This window comes from Filicampus tigris, chromosome 19 (genome assembly GCF_054856515.1).
Source record: "Filicampus tigris isolate MCC_2025a chromosome 19, RoL_Ftig_1.0, whole genome shotgun sequence".
In the NCBI taxonomy this organism is placed as follows: Eukaryota; Metazoa; Chordata; class Actinopteri; order Syngnathiformes; family Syngnathidae; genus Filicampus; species Filicampus tigris.
Genome location: NC_141235.1, coordinates 13,557,879 through 13,580,300, shown reverse-complemented (window position 1 = coordinate 13,580,300; position 22,422 = coordinate 13,557,879). Strand labels below are relative to the sequence as shown.

The window sequence follows — 22,422 nt, the reverse complement described above, 5'->3', positions numbered from 1 at the left end:
GGATGGGCCACAGGCCCACACATGGCTCCGCCCCGTCCCACGGTCAGAGTCAGCCAATCGGCGTCGAGAACTGACTTTACCGAAACACTGTCACATGCAGGTGCCGCACACCTGACACGCGATCGAGTAAGGAAACAAAAACTATAAAAGGGTGTGATGTATCTTGCGGTCCCACAAACGCAACGACATGTCCCATGTTCTTTTTATTTCACCGATGACAACGCTGTGCGTGTGTCAGTTGTTTTTGTTTGATATTTTTTCTTTGTTTGGCGGCGTGTCTGCTCGTGCGGCACCTGCGTGTGACGTAAAGAATATGTAATCGACGCCGATTGGCTGTTGCCGGCGAAGGATGGGCCGGGACCACGTGGGTACATTGAATATGCAGGACGGACATCGGGGACAATAAAGCTCTGCTATTTTTCAATTTATTTTAAAGGAGAAATTGGGAACAAATGCTTGCAATATCTCATATGTAGTGTAAAAAAAAAGATAATTTGAAAGAAACATGTCAACACACGTTTTGCCGGGCCACATAAAATGATTTCGCGGGCCAGATCTTGCCTTGCGTCGGACCTGTGATATAGAACAACAGCCAATAAAAACAAACAAAGAACCATTGCAAGAAAGGGAAGAACAAAGTAAATGTAATTTTAATGTAATTTTATTGTTAAAAATAATTAGTTTTACAGCTTCCTCTCCACTGATCATTCGCATGAGTCAATTTTACAATGCATGAATTCCATTATATTCAAATTAAAATGTATTTTGCACACAAGAGCATGTTCAATTCTTTGTTGGAACATCATTTTCACGCAGACAGCCGAGCTTTGATCACTGTAAGAGCTCGACCTTCAACCGGTTACTGTTCTCAAAATAAAAATCCTGCCTGCCGACACCTGGTCACAACTGTTCCGATTTTACATGATTTGAGTGGGATTCCAAAATCAGCAACCCAGATTGGACAGTTATACCTGAAGGATCAGTCATCACATGAGGACACTTGGATCATAACTTGGGAGCCAGAACAAAGACATCACGCAGCAGATGGATTTATAAATATCAGAAACAAAATGATTGCAAAGGATTTTGATTGTGATCTTTTCATTTGATTTGTTTTTTTAAAACGGACTCCCTTTTAGCTTTAACTGTGCACATACACGCTAAACATTCACACAGATACCAAAGTAGACTTGGAAGTGGCGCATTTACACAAATTGCTCTTTCAATTCATTTAAAATATAATGGGCGTAATTGCAATTGTCAAAGTAGAGCCCATTATTTATTTCAACTTTAAAGCTTATTTACTTTTGTGCGAAGGAGCGACTTTGAATCCAGCATAAGCGGTGCCCATGTTGAACCGCCATGATAAACCACTAAAGTATGTGATTCAGCATTGCCTTGATAATTTTTTTTACATACCATTTTGTCATCAAAATCTGAGTATTACAATTAAAACATGCCTTGCTTTCATGTATTTTATCTGCTTTGAAACATGACTTAACTAGTAATACCAATACCTTAAGTGAATGGGAATACAGTAGTGTCAAATAATAGAAGTGATACAATAAATCTTGCCTTAATATAATAAGACTGTAAAGTTGTACAGTCATATAAAAGAATGAATGGCAGAAAAACAAACAAACATGCAAAACATGTGGGCAGTTGATTGACAAAGAAACACCTTCACCTTATTTATCCTTGTTTATGGGATACAGTGCTATGAAAAAAGTACAGTATTGGCCCCCTTCTTGTCAAATCATGACTTAACTGTAATTCGCCGTTTTTTGGAAAGATGAGTTCACTGGCTACAGCTTTGTTGAATTAAGAAATCACTTAGGCTACAAGATCTCAAAAAGAAATGCGTCATGCCGAAATGCAAAGAAATTAATTTCAGTTTTAAAAACACTTAGAAACAAAGTGACTAAAATCTATCGGTCTGGAAAAGGCTAGGAAGCCATTTCCAAGGATTTGAGGCTCCGGCAAACCTCAGCCAGAGCCAGTTAGGGTTAATGTTCCTGACTCGACTATTAGAAAGACACTGTGCAAAATGGCAGAGTTCCTGGGCGAAATTCACAGCTCACAACAAAAAACACAAAGGCTTGTCTCATATTTTCCAAGAAAAATCCTTCTGAGCCCCAAGATTTATAGAGATATAATCTCTAGATTGACAACACACAAAGGTCTGCAGCCCATTCATCAGGCATAAAAGTAGCACAGCATTTGACAGTCAAAACATGGTGGTCTGGGGCTGCTTTCATACTTCAGGACCTGAACAACTTGCTGTGATTAATGAAACAATGAATTTTGTTATTCACCAGTCTTTGTCAGACATTAGAAAAGGAGAACTCTTAGAGATCAGGAAGGGGGCAAATGTTTTCTCACAGCACTGTATCTGACTACATGAAAGAAAAATCCAGTATGCAGAAATGAAATAAATTGAATTCTTGTTTAATGCTGGCCATGAGGAAAGCAGGTATAATGTAAACAAATAAGAGCATTATAGCCCAATTTACTGTATGTATATTTATTTACTGTGCCATTGTCAGCCATTTCGCACTGTAGTATAAAATCTTGGTCATAAAGTCACATAAGCAGGTGTTGGTTTGCATTTGGTATTTGGCACTTAAGTGTATGCCGAAAATTCCATTTCCTTTCTGAAATCTAGCGCTCAACAGATAGCTATGCAATAAACATAAGGCTGGGAGTGGCTTCATGAATAGAGGACAACCAAGCAAGTTAATACATCACACGTATACAAGTTCTACATTTTCCTTAGGAATTAACAGGAGCCATTTTGTAAAATGTCATTTTTCAGATTACATTTCACACATTTTTTTGTTTTTATTTTGTATATACTGTATTTTTTTAAATGTTATTTTTAATCACTACTTATTGGCTCGGCTAAGAAAAGAATCAGCAGCAATTTTGTTTTTAGACTTCGGTTGAGCTGTTGGGTGATTAAAACAAGCATGTTGTACAGCATGTTTTTGTGTTTTTTAAAGCACAAAACAATGTGAATTCTGCAAATGCGTATTCAGATGTAAATGTTTTTTTAAGTAATGTTGTGTAAACAATTTGTCATCATGGAAAAAGTGCCTGCTTTAGTACCAAAGCCTGATTATCAGACTTTACACACTGGTTACAAGTTGCATTACTGTCATTAAACAAATTAATTTATTAATGCTTCCTTGTGTAAAAATGGATATGATATGATCTTTGTTAGGTTGCAAAGTAAAATCAAGTGACTGATAAAGCTGCCGGAATGAACAAACAATGTCCAAAACACAAAAGACAAAATGACGTCATTGACATAAGGCAGTTACATGAAAATAATAGTTACCATCAATTAGGACTCCAAAAATGTGACTGATCAAAACAAAAGGAACAAACAACAGTTAATCAGTCTATTTGCATTTAGGATCAAATTAGAAGCACAATGCACTTAATTATGTTAAATTACAAATCAATTAAAATGTTTCCATTTTTCATCGTCAAGCTACAGTATATAAACTGTACAAGGCCTGTGCATAAAGTGGTACACTAAGTCTCAAACAAACATTTGAAGCAGCCTACAATGTTGAATCACAATCGGGAGCCAGTCATAATGTAAAGAATGATCAGCAGCAATTTAAAAGCACAGTTCATACCCTTATATTTCCATTTAAAAATGCATTATACTGCTTGGTGAGAGGCCCAACGAGATGCCACTCCACCAGCAAAGTTTAAGAACTTAAATGAATTAGTTTGAAAGGTGTTTTGGTGGCCGTTTTCACATTACCTCACCGGTTCCCTCTAATCGTTTGGTCTTGATCAGGGCTGCTTTGGGGCACATCATTCATCCGTCACTCATTGCAAGTATATAACTCGAAATATGAGTCATCACTTCGGTCGACATGACAACGTTAAAAGGACCCCTTTGCAACCATTTACAGAATGCCCCAAAAAAAGAAACCTAAAATAACAAAAGCCCATTCATTGCCGTCTCCATTCATGTCCCATTGAGAAGTTATCTTTCTTTACTACAATCTTAAAACTTGACCATGAAGTTGCGATCTTGCCAGACGCCATCGACCAGGACTGGGTCCGGCGCCTCAATTGGACCGCTTTAAGACAACAACAAAAATGACAGAAGTCATAAATGTTGCGTCAGTGGCACTACGCTCACAGACGAGTTTTGCTTTCTATTATCGAGAATAAAGTGGGAGTGCAAGGTAGCGAATATTCGAACCACAACATGGACTCCAATTGAAGATGGGAGTGTTCGACAGCCAGCCATGTTATCAAAAGAAAAGTGACGAGTCAAAAGCGGATGACGTGATTTTCAACACTGACCATCTACTGCCACCATGTGGCGAGAGCACGAGGAGAGGAAAATGGCGACGTGGAAACTACTGAATGTATTCTTGGTGTTCATTACCTGAGTTACGTCCCTGTTGAAATTGGATTCGACAAAAATCACAAAACGACAGCCCGTTTTAGAATGGCAAGAAATTGCATGGCAGTAAAGTGTCAGTTTAAGCTTGAAAAAGTTGTATTTGCATTTCAAATTCATGATGAGATTCAAGCAACTCAAGTTCCAGTTGGCGGTTTGCTAAAGTGGGAGAGTTGTTAAAACTGTACTTTAAACCTAAATGAAGAACATCCAGTTACAATAGAGAAGTTGTGTTGTATGTCAATGTTAATCAAATTTCTTTCTTGTATTCACTCAAAATTGATTTTCAAAATTGAACATGCCAACAGTATTGCTCCGGTAACATCCAATGTCATCGGATGGAAATAACGGGGTAAATGGAAATTATGGATCACTATACAAAGGCGAGTATTATCTTCAAACACGATAATGCGTAGTCAATTATGCTGAAATATTATTTGGAAAGAGACTTCTCTTTTTACTCATTTGATTAACTGTTTAAAAAATAGAAATTTCCTCCAAAACTGAATGTGAATGCTGAGAGATGTTATCCTGCCAAAAGAAAAAAACAACAGAAAGCTAAAATGACGATTAATATTCAAATCTTCAAGCAAGAATGTATGTTTCTGTCATTTGATTGGTTCACAACAGACTGTTCCTTCCATATTCGAATAGAATCTAAGAGTGTATTGGGATTTAAACAAAAATATATATTCAAAACAAAAACTGTATTGTTCGTTTCTCTTTTTTTTAACCAATAATGTCAGCACGTGACAGTTGACAGCATTTTTCAGTTTCTGGTTTGGCCTTTGTCAAAAAAAGTGTTTGGGGAAGCAATACTTTTTAAGTTCAAGGAAAAATACCAGCTCACTGATCAGAAAGTTAGTGCCACTGCTATTAAGCACGGTTAAAAAGCAAAATGAAAACAAAAAAAATTCAATGCATTATGGCAGTGAAATCATGTCTCTCAGCATCCACACAATTAAGCACAAATCTAAAACGTAAAACTTCTATAAATAGTATCAAATAGTTACTATGGTAAAAACAATACAGAAAAATCTCTGGCTCACTCAGGATTTGAGATGTTCTGATATACGACACAAACCTAACTGTTGTTTTTTTTTTCTCTCTCAGTGGCCTCAATATAAAAATAGACTTGTCAAATCCAGTGCATTTCAGTAAAGTAGGGTCACATTTTGGAGCTTGTGTAAAACATGAGTCAGCGTACTCAACGACTGATGCACAGGGTCCTAATGCCTTCAAGGGATTTCTTAGTGCATGTAACTGTCAGCCTCTGTGACTTCCACCCGGAAAAATATCAAACGCACACATGCGCGCACACGCACACACCGGAATCAGGTGAGATGAGGATGGTGGTTCCAAGATTCAGGTAGGCGGAGGCAGTGGTTGACTTTCGAGCAAGTCAGAAAAGCGAGGATGAGTCTAAGCGTCATCAGAGAGGATCTGGTTCAATACGGTCAGGAGGTGCTTGAGGCCATAAATGTAGCCGTGATCGTGGCTCTCGCTGGGGAAAACGTGGGCAAAGTCGATCATCTTGACCTCCACCTGTGCGTTGCCTTCGTTCAACGCGGTTGCCTCGCCTCCACCTTGCTCGATATCCTCTTCTCTCCCGCCGCTCTTCGCTCTCTCGCTGCGCTCGCCCTTCCCTTCAAGTTGGGATTTGTTTCCATTTCCGTTTGGCGGTTGCCGGGACAACCACGTCGAGTTGTCTTGCTGTGGCAATTTCTCGACAGAAACCGGTTGGCGTGGCGTTGTCCCCAGAGTGCCATCGTCTCCGCTGATGCCTTGAGGTTGAGTCTTTGCGGAAAGATGGAGGCCGCCTTTCCTGTGATTGCTGTAAATCGAGTCTCGGGAGCAATCATAGGTCACCGCCAACTGAATGTTGTTGTTGTTGTTGTACTCTGCCATCTTTTCATTCTTTTCTCCGACTTCCTGTATCTTTTCATCCTTGCCATCCCAACACTTGGCGACAGCAGCCGGGCTGTTAGTGGGGGTGCCGATGAGGGCGAAGGTGCTCGAGGAGGGGAGGCCCTCATAGACAAAGAGAAGAGAGCTGGCGTAGAAGACCAGCTGACGCTGAGACTCAAACCAGCGGAGGATATTTTGCACTCGGCGAATGCTGGCTACCACGGCATCCTTCCTCAGACAAACACCGTTGTGAAAGAATTTAGCCAAGCCTGAAGAAGAGAAAACAAAAAGGCCTTAATAAAACTCTGAAATTGTGTTTGAATTGTAGTTGACCAGAATGATCTTTTTTAAAACAAACTCAAGAAGCACGCCTGGACAAAAAATGATAAATTGATTTGAGGTTAAATAATTAACTCATTCAGTACCAGACATTTTCAGACCCTTTTTTTACCCTAATGTTTGAAAAATATATAAATATGTTCCTGGGTTTGAATGGCTGGACTGTGAAAAGACATCATTTCAAAGAGGAAATCAACCCCAACATTTTCCTTTACAATAATATGTTCTACGCATCCCCACTAGTCCAAACAGTCCTTAATATTTCTTTTGTGGAATATGAGTTGAGCAGCAAATTCCAGCCATTTTCAGCCATCTCAAGGGGCAGCCATCCTGTCACTTCTGTCGACTGAAAATGACATCACAGTGGCTCAGGGCTCAGGTAACGACCAATCACGGCTCACCTGTTTTCTGAAGCCTGAGCTATGATTGGTTGTTACCTGAGCCCTGTGATGTCATTTTCAGTTGACAGAAGTGCCAAAATGGCCGCCCTCTGTGATGGCTAAAAGCGAGTGGATTTTGCTGCTTAACTCATATTCCAGAAACGCAATATTATTCAGAATGTCGTGTTTAGACATAGAACATTTTCTTGGAAGGAACATTTCTGGGTCGACTTCCACTTTAAGGTTTGCTTAAGGTCAAAATGTTTTGAGGAAAAAAAAAAAAACAGCGCGATCAGCCATCTTTGTTATATATATATATATATATATATATATATATATATATATATATATATATATATATATATATATATATATATATATTCGCCAAGACCGTTTTGAGGTAGCAAATGGTACAATCCGAGTGGGATAAATCAGACTTTTCTGGAATGCAGTATTAGTCATGCTAGCAATGTAGCGGCTTTTGCATTCCGTCGTGCACGTGCCTTAGTGAGCTGGGGGTGTTTCTTTGAGCTTTGAAATGATGCTACATTAAAAACTTGCTAACGACATACTCCATCTTTAACTGTGTTCCTAGTCCAGTTGATACTGTAGTGGAACATATGACCTCAAGTCTTTTTCCTACAACAATGCTAACAATTATGTTTTGCGCTACTTTTATAATAGTCTCCTTTTGCTTTGTTTGGGTTGTGTGTGACTACGTTGCAAGTGACAAATGCTCTGAAAATTGTGGGGATGGGAACATTTGATGGTTCTTTAGTTTTCACTGGTGAAATTGCGTAAAATGCTAAATGGAACTCATAGGTGTAACATTGAGAATTATGAAATATCATTAAAATATGGGTGGGGTATTTTAGCAGTAATTTCACAATACAAATTACTTATAAAACACAAACATACCATCTTTAATGGTGTCCTTCAACAGTCCCCTTCCATAATGCTGGTCAAACATGTCAACAGTGTTGCTGCACAGCTTGTAAACCTGCAAGAAAAAATAACTATCTTCATACACATCTATTTATTTAATATATACTGTGCTAAATATTTAAATTAATACTATTATGATTCCACAAAGGGCATCAAACGTTGTCAAATGTTTCAAATGGAATCCAAAAGCTTTCTTCCTGTCAAGGGATACAATGAGATGTGGCGTTGACGGCACCTAGTGGTTAAATACTGTAACTACGTGCACACATCTAAGGATTAAAAAGCAGGAAAATCAACTGAATTTATGTGAGCTATGTGGCTGAAGTCAGCATTAGTATTGATGCATACTCACACATAACATATACAAAACAACCTGCAATGCTAAGCCATAGAGTGGATTTTGGATTTGATTACTCTCATGTTGCACAAATAGTTTGAAATGCTGTGAGTGAAAAAGTCTCACAAAACAGTATCCCACACGACTTCAGGATGACATGAAAGCATTACTCTGGGCGTGTGTGAGGGATTTTTCCTGAGCTTTTTGTGCCTTTCTGGAAAGGAAGAATCATGTGGTGTTAAGTGGAAAGACATGAGACAAAAAAAAAAAAATGTACCCTGGAAGCATAATTAACTCAGGCCCACTACACACCAAGCGATGAAGCCAAAAGCAACTGAACTGGACAATCTGAAAAAAAAAAATTGTGCACCTGTCTTCTAGAAGCTCTAATGAAAGACGCGAAACCAGCCATCGCAATTCATCTTAGGTTTTCTAAATCACACTGCCTCTATTTGGATACGCTCCTCCCAAGGCGTACAAAATGAACTGCACGGCAATTTACTGAATTTGATAGACACAATCCTGAGTATGCTCCAATAGTAGATCAGCTTCCACAACAGCTTAGCAATCTATTTTGCTTGTGCCTAAATAAAGCTTTAGTAAATCAAGCCATGAATGTCTTAATAGAAACATAGGTTATTTTCTACATTTATATTGTATGACAGAAAGCTATATTGTTGTAGCACTGATCGATTTTGGAAAATACTATCCATCCATTTTCTGGACCGCTTGTCCTCGCGAGGGTCGTTTTTCTTCCCCCTCAATATTGCAATACAATATGTGATATTTTTGTTTCAAGGTCCTCTTCTTTTTTTCCCGGTTTTCTTCTGTTGATGAAATGACCAACGAATGCATTATTATTTTGGAAATTTAAATGGTTGAGTATAGTTTTCGTTTGCTGTCCCGTCCATATTTCATCTGGACCTGTGGATGAAATAGCAAAATTTGTGGTAAAAATGTGAACTAAATTGCTCACCTCGCCGGACCATTCAGTCATTTGGCGTGAGCACCACCTTTCAATATTGCCATATGAATAAATCCATATGAAATTATAACTCAGGTTAGGTATTATTGTTAAACACGCTATATGTGTAGAGTACTGTATATCATCGTTGTCCTGTGAAAAACACCTATGTCCAATTTATACTCGGAAATGGATTACACTGGGGAACACAACTTTTGTTGAGTTATGTCTTATAAGTATTTGTAATCCAAAACTGATCTCAATTTTTCTCTGCCATGTCAAGTTTTTGAGCTATAGGATCCATTTTCTTAAAAATGTTTTCAACATCTTCGTCGACCCGCTTCAGCCGAACACAGCATTATGAACGACATAAACCATGATATTTTGCGCTGCCGAGCCAATAGGAGCGCATGACTGGCTAAGACTATTTCTTTGTGAATGCTGTTATATACAGTACAAAAACAGAGTACCGGCATTGTGCTTTTTTTTTTAAATATGTGCTTTTAAATTGTTTTTATTTTTTTTACAATATTGTGGGTTTTTATACAGTATTGTGAGCTTTTTATATAACGTCAACCTCTAGATAATATCGTGATATTATCGTATTGTGACATTTGGATATCGTGACATCCCTACAAAATAACCAAGTGCATTTAATTTTAGGGCTGCCCAATATATCGAAAAAATATCAATATTGTGATATTGGCCCATGCAATATGCATAACGCAAAGACATGTAATAAGTTACTTGTAGAATTGTTTATCTGAATTTGACCAGTCAGACGCGAACTTAAATATGCATGGCCATCCAATAGCTGAACTTTATCTAATTACGATTAATTAGCTAAGAATACATTGAGCTTGCTTATTTTGTCGCATGAAAAAAAAGTAGTTCTTTAATTTTAGTGCTGTCAAAAGCAATTACTTTTTTTAAACTAATTAATCGCAAAATTTTCCATAATTGATCGCGATTAATCAATCATATTTTAAACTACATTTTTTTACGAAGCTTTGGACAGATATTTAGTTGAGTCAAATCTTGGAATTAATGTGGGAAAAAAATTAAAGTATATTTCGATTCAAAGAAGACTGTTCTAATAGCATTTTTTGATCCTTGAATACAATTCTCTTCCTGTAAAATACAACTGTTGAACAATACACCAGAGACGTACAACTAATATGGTATTTGAATTTGGCTTAGCAAAGTGCGTATATTATTTTGGATTTCTCCAATGAGCCGTCGAGTAACTTAAGTAAAATTACATAAAAGTCCGTCTTTGCGACAGTGACTCTCTAAGTTTGGCTGCAAAGTGAGCAGAGGTCAGCTGCCACAGGGAGTAAATAAAACTTTGTTAATTTTTTTTAGTGTGTTATGAAATTTCAATTAATCTCCATAGTTAACGCTTTAAGTTTGACAGCCCAATAAATAATTAAAATGTCATTTCTGAGGTACATGTTAAATATCGCAATAATATCGATCACGTTATATTCAACAAGCATATTGCATATCGCATGTTTTTCCAATATCGCGCAGCCCTATTTAATTTGACATATTTTCTGAATATGCCAATACAATTTGCCTAAGACTTGGCCCCTCATTGTAACCTTATAATGAGACATATTACACAATTGTAACTATCACAAGATTTGCTGGGTTTGTATACTGAGGTTACCTTAACCCATTAAGGACTAAAGCGCCTGTCTCAAAAAGCTCCCCAAAACCTAAGGTCGCCTTTGGAATTACCCTTGAAAACCTGAAGTTCTCCCAGAAATTCAACACTTACAAAATGATTAATATATCAGCCCCTGTAGCAGACAGAAACATAATTCCAAAAGAATTAAAGAGCTTAGACATGTGGCTTTCACACAGGCAGAATGTATTATTATTTACTGTTTCAATCGATGACGTAAAAATAATGTGTCATAGAAGCACCATTTTTATTTAGAAGAAATCGAGTGGTAATTACTATCCTCTATTCTGTTACACAGACGTCAATATCGTAATTGTCTACGAACCATATCATATCACGTTTGAATGGTTCCACTGGTCGTGCGGCGTCGTCGATATATCACTGCCGTTACTTACCAGAGCTGCGGGCGATCGACAGCGTCCGCCATTAGCCCATCTAAGGCTCGAAAAAAATTCCACGACATCCTCCACTGTCTCGCGCCACAATCAAGTGTATATTCGGATGCATTAAATTGGCTAAGAGACGGAGAATTGGATTTAAAAAAGACATATCCATATCAAGATACATCTTGATATATCAGACACATCAAGACGTATCCGCTCTCCCGGCTTTAAAGGTAGAATGACGCAACAGCGCTCTAGTGGTAGAAACCCGGTTATCCGCTCCCGTCCTTAATGGGTTAAAAGCAAGCAGGAAATGAAAAAGCTACAAACAACGGAAGGGAATGGAAACAAAGTGATACGTTTGAAATATTTTACTTGCTTCCTTTCAAAAAGATAAGATGAACTATCAGTCTTTCCTGTATTCTCCCACCCATGTGGACCCAGTAATCAGATAATATAATTGTGTGTTAAAGGTTTGCACTTGCAGTGCAAGTATTTATAACCTAATTAATCAATTAGGTAACTTTATTGTGAAATGGCACCAATATACAGTATATTCATATATTTAAAGAATGAGGTCACCTTTTTCAATCATAGAATGTTTTTCAAAAGAGACCTTATAAATCACACTCACCCTCATGCCAAGGACCAGGAAGCCTATCTCTTCCATCAGTGGATATTTTCGGATCTGTTGCTCCCTTTTCTCCTGCGAGGCAAATGGATCGTAACTTCGCTGGCCCAGCTTCACATCCATGATGCACGGCTTGACGAAGCGTCGAGTAACGTCCTCCAGCTTCATGTACAGGTCTAAGGCAGTAACAGCCAGAGACAATGTTGACTATGTGGTAGAGGGTGACATGGCAGTGGATTTTCACTCCTGTCCCATCCCACTCCCCAGAAAAAAAATCTCTACCATAGTTTAAAATAAATGAATAAATAAAGAAAAAAGAAATCCTGTTCCATCCCGCTCCCCGTGAAAGTGACTCCCACTCCCGTCTTGCTCCCATTTTGGAGGTCAGTGACAGCAACATTTTTTTCCTCTACTGAATAATCCCACTCCCATCTGTTGCCGTGAAGTAAAGAAATTGTTTGAATGGAATCTTTTCTTAATCCCTAAATTACAATTAAACTGATCAACTTAATCTTTTATTGTATAGTGTCACCTCTACTTATGAGCAGATGTGCATACATAGTTCCATACCATTAGGCGCATCAGGAGAGGACAAAGTGCCATAATATTTTGGGAGATGTGACTGGAGCTCAAGAAGACATGGGTCACAGCAATCCTCTGCATATACCTAGTAAACAAATACAACCAAATAGTATGTATTACACAGTTGTATGCGTTTTTGTTTTTTTTGTTTGTTTTTTTTAAACGTGTGTATTACCATGCTGTAAAACTGCATCTCTCTTGGACCTCGAGGTGGAGGCTGCAGTTGCTTCAGGACTGTTCCATCTGGATGTTGAAGAATCCCTTCAACAAACAAATCAATGGTATGGTTCTCAGAACACTGATGGCTATAAGTGTTGACACAGTTAATTACACTCAAGCCATTTCTGTCAGTCTTGTTAGTGAAACACGAAACATATGTAAATATATAGTCCTTTAAGAGCAACAGGCCTCCTTGCTAAGATGAATTATGAAGATGAAAATGAAATCTAAATGCCACATTACGTTTGAAACGCTTTGAGAAACACAGAATCAACGGGCAATCAAATAAGTGGAAACTATGAATGTAGGAAAGCTCAATACAATATGGCTAAAGTGACATTTACTTTACAACAACTTGAGAATGAAATTTTTGTAGAAATTGCATGTGAAATCAGAAGGGCTGGGGTAGAATTAAGTAAAATGTAAGAAATATAAATTGAGTAAATTACTGCTAGTATCAGTACAGTTGGCAAAGATTTTATATCTAATCCTGTATTTATTAACTGTTTCTAATGTGAATTGATTAAATGTTAATGGCTATCGGTAAGCATGCTAACATACATCAACAGACTGGAAATCAACATAGTAGCATGACAATGAACAGCAAATGTTCTGAATCATCTTAATTTGAAGTTGGAATGGACTAAGGTGGATGAGAAATGTGGAAGGAGGAGGACATGTAAAGTAGTTCATAATTGAGTAATTTTAGTGTAAAATATGGAATTCTGAAATTGTGAGAATTTTTGGAATTTAAGAAGTTCTCAACATGTCTTGACTAAGCTCAACCTTTATGGTTGGAAGTTGGAATGGCTTGAATCAGGTGATAAACGTGGACAAATTAGGTCATCTTAAAATTTTGTTGGCTTCATTTGGGAATTTAGTCTTGGAAAATACTGAATACTGAAAAAAATGGGAATTTGTGTAATGTAAAAATAGTTCTGACTGAGTTGTACTGAATGAGCTGAACAGTTTGAAGTTTGAATCAGTTGAGAAGTGTGGGAAGATTACATACATCTGAAAATATCTACCTTAATTTGAGAATTTTACAAATATTTTCCAAAATGTCCTCAATGAGCGCAACAGTTTGAATTTAGAATGGTTTGTATCAGTTAAAATGTTGAAGGATGAGGTAAAAATTGTTCAATTTCTGCTTTAATTTGGAAATTTTCTCATGAAAAATGGGAAATATGTGGCAAAAATACTTACCAAAATAATAATGCAAATAATAATTCACTAATGAGCTTAACATTTTGAAGCTTGACAGTTTTAATAGTAATTGAATTTGTAGAGAAATATCGAAGGATGAGTTTCATTTGGAAATGTCGTTCATTTCCATTGGCTTATTTCAATAAAAAAATGTGGAATTGTGGGAAAGCTGGAAATTTAGGGACTGTAAAATAATTAAATTGTTTTACACTTGCATGACACTGATAAATGTTCATGTGTAAAAATGCTGCACGTGAGAGACTATGTGATGTCATGAATTATTCCAATTTAATTTAACGGTATTTGAATGAATTCATATGATTCCTATTTACAAACACATCTGAGGTCGGCTACGTCCCTTTCAGTAAGCGAGAACGCTCACCTTCGCATTCTGTCAGCCAAATTTGGATGTGGCTTACAACACTTCTAAATACTCACAGTCATCTGACCAGATGAAATACTGCTGACATAAGACATGCTACCGTGAACAAATAACTACGCATACATATAGCATGTTTTTTTTTTTGTTCCTGGCTGTCATAGATTTCACTGGACCTTTGACCAAACATCTGTATCCAAACCTAAAGCCCAAACTATCAGTTCCGGTTTTAAAATCCACAAAATACCAAATTGTTTGCTTTGATTGAGTCTTTTTCACAAGCTTGTAAAACACTACAATGTATCAAGTTGAATGCAGAAGAGGAAGAAGCCAGCCTGGGATTGTGTGATTTGACAAAGTATCATATTTCTCCTTTTGATCCATAATGACATGCATAGAAATCTCGATACAATATTATTGTTAACAGGGAATGAGTAATGCAAGCAGGTACAACAGTCAACCTCTTGTTCCTGTTGGGGAAAAAATGTGTTGTGATTACTCCTACGATTATAACTGCATTTTCATTTCAGCAGTCATGCTGGAGGCTGTGTGGGAAGAAAAATGCAGATTCTTACGTATTCTGGATATGTTGGAGATTAAGTTTACATAGGACGTGCAGGAAGTGTAATCAGGCTAGGATTTATTATCATGAATGTGTTTATGGCTAAGAAAAAAAAAGACAGGATATACTGTATGGAGATAAAGTGACAAGGGGTTTGTTTTACTAAAGGGAAGTGATTGCTTGTTACGGTTCTATTAGCAAGTAAATCTTGTTGGAGGATAACTGGGATTAAGTATAATTTGTATATTCTACCGCATCGTCAGAGAGCTCTTTTCCGGTTTGCTTTTTTTGTTTAGGTCAGTTATGTTTTCCATAAATGAAAAATGAGTAACTTGGAAACTGTTACAGATAACTGTTGTCCTGCCTATCAATGATTTATGCTTTTAAAAAAATAACTATACTGAAAAATATTTATCTTCAAATGTTTCTTTTTCTAAAAAATATTATTATAAAGTGTTTTTTTTTTCACGTAAAAAAAGAAAAAAAATATATATATGAAAAGGGTTATTTTGTTAGACATCTGACTGAAGGAGTCCAAAGGTAAGGAGTCAGGGCTTTGCCCGATGATTTTAAACACTGTTGTAAACATTCAGGGGCTATTCAGGGATTAAATGCTTGTGTCGAAGTACGGCAATGAACCACATGAACTTGGGCTTCCATCAGAACACATCAAAGATATATCGAATCTTAAAGTGGAATTCAGCCCCAAACATATTTTTTTCAAGAACATGTTCTATGCGTCCCCACTAGTTGAAAGAAGGCATTCTGATAAATATTGCATTTGTGGAATAAGAGTTAATACACCCGTTTTTAGCCATGGGGTGGCCATTTTGTCACTTCTGCCGACTGAAAATGATAGTCAGGGCTCAGGTAACGACCAATCACAGCTGACCCGTTTTCTGAAGCTGAGCCATGATTGGTTGTTATTTTAGCCCTAAGTATTTGTGATGTCATTTTCAATTGACAGAAGTAACAAAATGCTGAGATGGCTAAAAACAATTAATTAATCAGAATGCTGTGTTTAATCAGAATGCTGTGTTTCAATTAATGTGCCTGCATAGAACATATTCTTGAAAAAAATATGTTTGGGTTGACTTCTACTACTGCTTTGCATAGAAACGTAATAATAGCACCTTTTTTGTATATTCTAATCCTACTGTGTTTATGAAAGCTATCATGAATGTCTTTGTAATATACCGCTTCAAGAAACCTTTCAATGGCCCTACATTAGTTGCCATTTTTTAACATTGCCAATGGAGGTCAATGCAAGTGAAGGGCTAGGCAAACAAGCAATGGGAGGAGCACTATCATGTTCAGTCAGCAGCAATACAGGATGAGCAGGATTCCACTATTTGTTCAACACAGCAAAGTGTAACATTGCCTGCAGAGTCTATTGCTTCAGTGTATGCGAGCTATGTGTTAATGATTGATTATTCAGGACCAAACCCAGGAATAAACCAAGATAACATCATGCTGCTTAACTCAATGCTGCTTTGTTTCGACAGATAGAGAGACGAGACAGGCAGGTATCCCTCTCAATGAAAGCAGATTTCGTTTGAGACTGCTTTAATAATTGATCTGCTTTGTTGGCGAGGACATTGATTGAGTCAAGAAAGAGCTACTGTCATCGTTCAGTAAACTGAAAATAAGAGCAAAATAAAAATATAAGTGCTTTATTTATTCATAATTGAAGCAACCTTTACTTAGTAGCAGCCACCCACGCACAAAGTTGCTGCTGTAAGCAAGTCCCCAGGCACATTACTGTTCAAATGCAGCGATCATGTTTGGATTAGGTAGAACATTTTCCTTGACATGATGTGCACCTATCGAACCATACTGGGCCAAATTACTAAATACAAACAATTACTCAATAGTGACCATGGTGTCCTGACATGAAGCATTAAAAAAGCGCATTGCTGTGGAAAACTATAAACATATGAATTACAGGCAGAACATTTGATTGTTAGTTTAGAATTTGTTCAACTTTGCAAGTGAGAGAAAAATAAGCAAAAATGGGCATCTTTTTGTCTTATGTTGTAATGTTTTCATATGTAAAACAACAATCAGCAAAAATCCACTGATATTAAAATAACTAATCGCCCTCTTTTTAAGGCCATATTCACCGGCTCAAGTAAAAAATTCCAAATAATGTGGTTATGCAGGAGGAACAGTTTCAGCCTTCTGTTTTGGATGTGAACTATGGAAAGTTTTCCCTCATGCTCTGTATTGACGACTCACAAAGAGCTACAAATAGACAGTTTTATTTCTTAGTAAGATGGCTGCCTCCCTAAACGAATTTTCTACCAAATGACACTTAAACTTCTAATTGTAAAAATTTTCACATTCAGTACCCTGTGCTAGGCAGCACCTTATAGCAATGCACTTTTGTACTGTAATGTTTTAAATAAAGTCTAATTTATTGGTGAGGAAAACAATATTAAAAAAACATTTGTCCAAAAAGGTTTCCCCATAAATGCAAAATTAACTGAAGTTGAGTATTTACATTTCATATATTTAGGTCTGCAATTTCCTACAAATCAAGATCACTTTCTGCTAGCTACTGTGCATGACTCATCTCGCGCTCTCTCAAAACAATAATGTGCATATCTATCCATATCTCATATTGACATTATGCTTTGCTATGCTATGCTAAAACTACATTAGTAATATTTGTGTGTTGTGATTGGCTTTTATTCAAAATGGTACAAAGGTTTTACCAGCTGAGAGTGTATAGAGTATATAAAGAAGCTCATTCAAGCATTTATGACAGAGCGCCGAGAGTAACTGTATCTCACTCAACGACACTTTGATGAAGGGTTAAAATTTCGCTGCTGTATAAGACTCAAGTTTTCCCGAATTTGTGGTTGACAAACTCCCATCAAAAATTCAGGTCAGCAGGGCCATTTTTCAAATCGAAATGTTTATATGTAATTTTCTATACTTATGCCAAATTTGAAGTATATTGGTTGGCCCACAGACACATTTTTGGACTTGGAGTTAGTCAGTTTCTTCACGCTGCTACTCTGACTGGCCATCATAGCTCATATTTTCACTTCCAACGCTATTTTTTATTTGTTCCTTACTATGCATTTTAACAACATATGGAGTGTGTTTATTCTCACCTTTTTTTTCTATGCATGTCAACTGTTATGAAAATGACACAGAGCAATAATATTACAAAGCCTCATTTGCTGTATTTTACTACATTTACATTTGTGCATTATATTACTGTACTTTGCTAAAAGGAGGCAATCAGATTATTTTCTGTTTAGAATTTCAATATAATATTTATTGTGGTTTCGAAATTATGAGAAGACGTTGGCCAGAAAGTGGTGTATTTTTACTGCTGTTAAAGAGTCTTAACTTAATATTTGTAACAGGAAAGCGAAACTTGTGTCACTGGTATAGCCTTTAAGCAGTGTGACTGATAATGCTTGTGAGCTTTGAAAATTTGCATGCATACCAACACATTTGGATGAAAGTCATTTAGGGGTGCACCTGTACTTACCCACTTTATCCACTCCATACTTGTGGCCTGCGACCTGATGTGACAGCGGCACGCAGCCATTCAGGTGAGCCGGTCCTTGGGTTCCAATTGGCCGGTGACCGCTCACCTCTTTGGTGGAGGCAGCGGGGGAGATGCACGGGGTCATGTTGGCCCCAACAGCGGAAGTCAGGTCCAGTCTACCAAGAGCTAAAGAGGACTCCATCATCACTTGATGATGGTGACTTGCTGACATTTGGAATGAACGACGAGGTCCAGTAATCTTCGTTCGCAACCAAAATACATATATATTTTTAAGTCACTGTATGGATTCACATACTTATGACGTAACCAACGCCCTAGATGCAGTTGCAATAAAGTGTTTGGGCGTGAGGTTGTGAAGTCTTAAGGGAAGTGGCCCAGTCCAGACGAAAGAAAATACACAGCGGCTCCGTTCGCTGCTTTCGACTCCCGGCAGCAAGTTCAGGGTCGTGGGGCAAAACTGTTATCCCCGCTGTGACCTGCGGTGAAGCAGAGCTCCCGAGGCGCGCTGATTCAATGATTTTCATATCTTGATCAGCAGCATAAATACAATCTGGCCACATCCCACTTCCTGACAGCGTCAATTACAGGTGAACCAGGCAAGATTTCCGCTGAGAGATTTCAAAATAAAACCACAAGGGTGTCGAGTGATACACACGTAGGACGTGAATTAATAGTATCAACGGTTATATAATATTGCACCATTCCGATTGTAATATGTAATATTTTAAACGCCTTTATGAAGCAATACTATCCCGTTTACAATAAAATGTAGCAATTTTCACGAAGCTCAGTTCCTACTTTTCAGCTAGCGCTGTTGAATCTCATGTAGACTGATGTTGCGACACATTCAGGTTTCGAGTGGTATGTAATTCCCATCAACAAAATCAAAAGCAGCCTACACGAACGTAGAGTAAAACGTACCGGGTCCAATTGTTGATTCTGAAGTCTTCCATTTTGTATATTCAACTATCAAAAATGAGAAAAATATGCCGTACGGCCACCTTCAAAATGAAGGTCGCCTACCCGTTTATCAGTAAGAATAACCGTGACACTCGTCAGCCTTTAGCATAGGTGCGTGGGATAGAGCCGGGAAATTACTATCGGTTCAGGTGACGAACTGACGATATCCAATGTGTTGCAACAATTCTATACTGTCGCAAATAATTCGCTGCTTTACGGCAGCCGTGTGGTGTTTTTTTTTTCACTAACTTTATTGTATCGACAGTCGTTGACAAAACACATGACAAGTGGCAAAAACCTGACGAATAAATATTTTTTTCCTAAACCCGATATTGTTCTGGCGAAAAATACACAGATAAATCAAACAAACAATTTCAAGATGTTCAACTTAAAATGATGAATTTTATAGAGAATATATAGAGAATAACAGTATATATCGAGTACTTTTAGTACGTAAGGTTGTATGTATGTGGACAGATAAAGCACATAACAAAGAACTTACTTGCTACCAGTGAGATAATATAAAGACATAATGTGTATATTCGACAGTACAAATGATAGTATATTATGAATGCATGTAACAGTACTTCATAAGTACAATCTTCTCCCTTCTCGTTTCATGTGCAATGTATACAGAAACTGTCGCTATCACTAGAATGTGTAAATTGTTCCACCACACCCTTTGTACTTATTTATGCCCTTAATTGTTTATGTTGCAAACTTGTGTAAATAACTGCTCCTCTCTGCTCCCTTAATTGCCCCGCAGAGATAAATACAATTTTCAGAATTTCAGGGGGGAAAAAACATGTACTTTTTTTGGGAACAATGTGTTTACTACTAATATTGAACTAATATTGAATTAGTGGCTTTGGCCTTGGTGGAGGCTAATCCCTTTCTGCGGTTAAAATAAGATAAAAGGTTGTAACATCCTGAGACTCATCTCACGCCATTGCTCACAATTACCATGATCCCACACAAGTCCACCTCTGTAATTGTCCAGACAATTATACTTATCTGTTGGAAATGCAATCCACTCTAAATGGGATGAAATTTCACAAACAAAGATAATGAGTGAACACAGTTGACAGGGAATGTACTGTATGCATTTGTCCATAACAACATAATTAGGTTTATGCATGCTTCTATCTGGCATTACATAGAGTTGCCCCAAAACTCAGTAAAAACGGATCATTTAAATATTTCCCATCAGATATGGGAATACCTCTCAAGTGGTCTAGTAGGCTACACATTGGCTTTCTGAAGACAACATGATTCTGTTAATCATGTCATATTATCTTATTTTATTTTTAAAAAACTTTTATTGAAATTTTACTTTATACACAACAAAAACCAAACAAAAAGAAACAAAATGCACGGACGACAACTAACACTGAGCAGTCCAAGACACATCGAAAATAATAAAAGCATAGCAAGGAGAAAGGATTCCTCATATATATTCGAACAGTTATCCCAAAGCCACTCTCCACTTCAGTGAGCCGGTGTCTCTTTGCAGAGTAGCACTAATATCACCTGGCAAGTACTCCAATAAGAGGCACCTTAAATCCCTAAATAAATTCTGATTCCCTCTTAATTTTGTGCTGAGAATGTCCATTGGCAATACCTTGAATATTTCTTTATACCACTGAGTAATAGTTGGTGGCTTTTCCTTGATCCAATTAAACAAAATACATCATTGTGCCAAAAACAAAATCATACAAAATAGCTTAAATTTGTTCTTGTCTGTAAATCTGCTGAGAGATGACAGCCCCAGTTGATACTGACCAGGATCTTTACAGATTTTCATCTTCAGACTTATCAAGGAATAAGGAGTACATGCCCAGAATTCAAGTGGGTTATCATTTTCTTTCAAATATGCATTTACCCACTCATAAATAATTCTACAATGACATGCCTGATTGTAATGCAAGATATTAGGAAGAGCCAGTCCTTGTTTATTTTTGGGTAATTGCAGGGTTTTTAAAACTCAGTCTGGGCTTTTTTTCCCTGTCCAGATGAATTTAGAAAGATCTCTTTCAACCTTTTTCAACCAATTTTCTTCGTTAATAGGATTGAGAGCATTTGTAAAGGGTAAAGAATTTGTGGCGACACATTCATTCTAATCAAATTTACTCTTCCCATCCAACACACAAGAAGATCCATCCATCTGGTGGGATCATTTTTAACATTTTTTTAAGATAACATCAACATTTTTCTTCAGCATGCTCGTTATGTTTGGCGAGGTATGAATGCCCAGATACGTAAATCCGCATATTGTCCGGAGAGATCCTGTTCCTGAAAAAAAAACACTTTGATTTAGTTTAATGAGAATTGGTAAGAAGTTTTCTAGTCTACTTGATAATATTTTTGAAAAGAAACCTACATTTATTAATTAAACTAAATGGACGATAAGAACTGCACTGATCCATTGGTTTGCCCCCCTTTTTTTTTTTTTAAATATTAAGGAAATGTTTGCTGAGTATGAAGTATTTGGGAGAGTGCCTATTTCGACAGAGTGCTGGTACATATTCAAAAGTGGCCCAACCAACTGGTCTAGAAATATTTTGTAAAATACGTTATCTTAAATTTGAACTGTTCAACATATTAGACAATTTACATCCCAGTTAATGTTGTTTTATGGGTCATATTACTGGAAGGGCCTTTAAATCGACACCCGGACAACAATACTGTAAGACAAAGTGTTGTTTTCCTGAATAAGTGGTCATGCTGTACATGTGTATATTTCAATGGTATCTGTTTTCTTATTGATTACGGTTCTATCTCTGTAAAAATAATTTAATCTCGTTATAATCCTACTTTATACACTGTTTATGTAAATCGATATAATTTATGTGATATTGTATTGGAGACTGTCAATCCTGTGCCATGTTTTTTTTGTTTACATGCCGATTTACTGAGAAGCAGAGTACATCCTGGAATGAGATGCAGATGTATTTACTTATATCAAATGCAAATATC

At 37.2% G+C, this 22,422-nt stretch overlaps 1 protein-coding gene across 3 annotated transcripts; it reads right to left on the bottom strand.

Annotated features, from left to right (window-relative positions):
* Positions 1 to 645: 645 nt before the first annotated feature.
* Positions 646 to 19,630, bottom strand: ipmkb (inositol polyphosphate multikinase b). 3 transcript variants are annotated; one of them, XM_086016176.1, is made up of 7 exons: positions 19,408 to 19,630; positions 18,466 to 19,094; positions 12,767 to 12,852; positions 12,580 to 12,676; positions 12,013 to 12,185; positions 7,978 to 8,059; positions 646 to 6,609 (listed from the first exon to the last, which is right to left on the bottom strand). In XM_086016176.1, exons 2-7 carry the CDS (start codon positions 18,695 to 18,697, stop codon positions 5,855 to 5,857), a joined length of 1,425 nt encoding a protein of 474 aa, XP_085872302.1. In that variant the 5' UTR covers positions 18,698 to 19,094; positions 19,408 to 19,630; the 3' UTR covers positions 646 to 5,854. The 3 variants fall into 3 exon arrangements, with proteins under 3 accessions (XP_085872302.1, XP_085872304.1, XP_085872301.1); XM_086016178.1 differs by having other exon boundaries at positions 18,466 to 18,651; XM_086016175.1 differs by having other exon boundaries at positions 18,466 to 19,630.
* Positions 19,631 to 22,422: the final 2,792 nt, after the last annotated feature.

Excerpts from the sequence above, each read along its gene's own strand:
- ipmkb (XM_086016175.1), bottom strand. The coding sequence starts at position 18,697 with ATGTCAGCAAGTCACCATCATCAAGTGATGATGGAGTCCTCTTTAGCT. Across the intron at positions 12,186-12,579 it reads CTCTCCTGATGCGCCTAATG|ACCTGTACATGAAGCTGGAG; the intron begins GTATGGAACTAT and ends TTACTGCCTTAG. Across the intron at positions 6,610-7,977 it reads GAAGGACACCATTAAAGATG|GCTTGGCTAAATTCTTTCAC; the intron begins GTATGTTTGTGT and ends TCTCTTCTTCAG.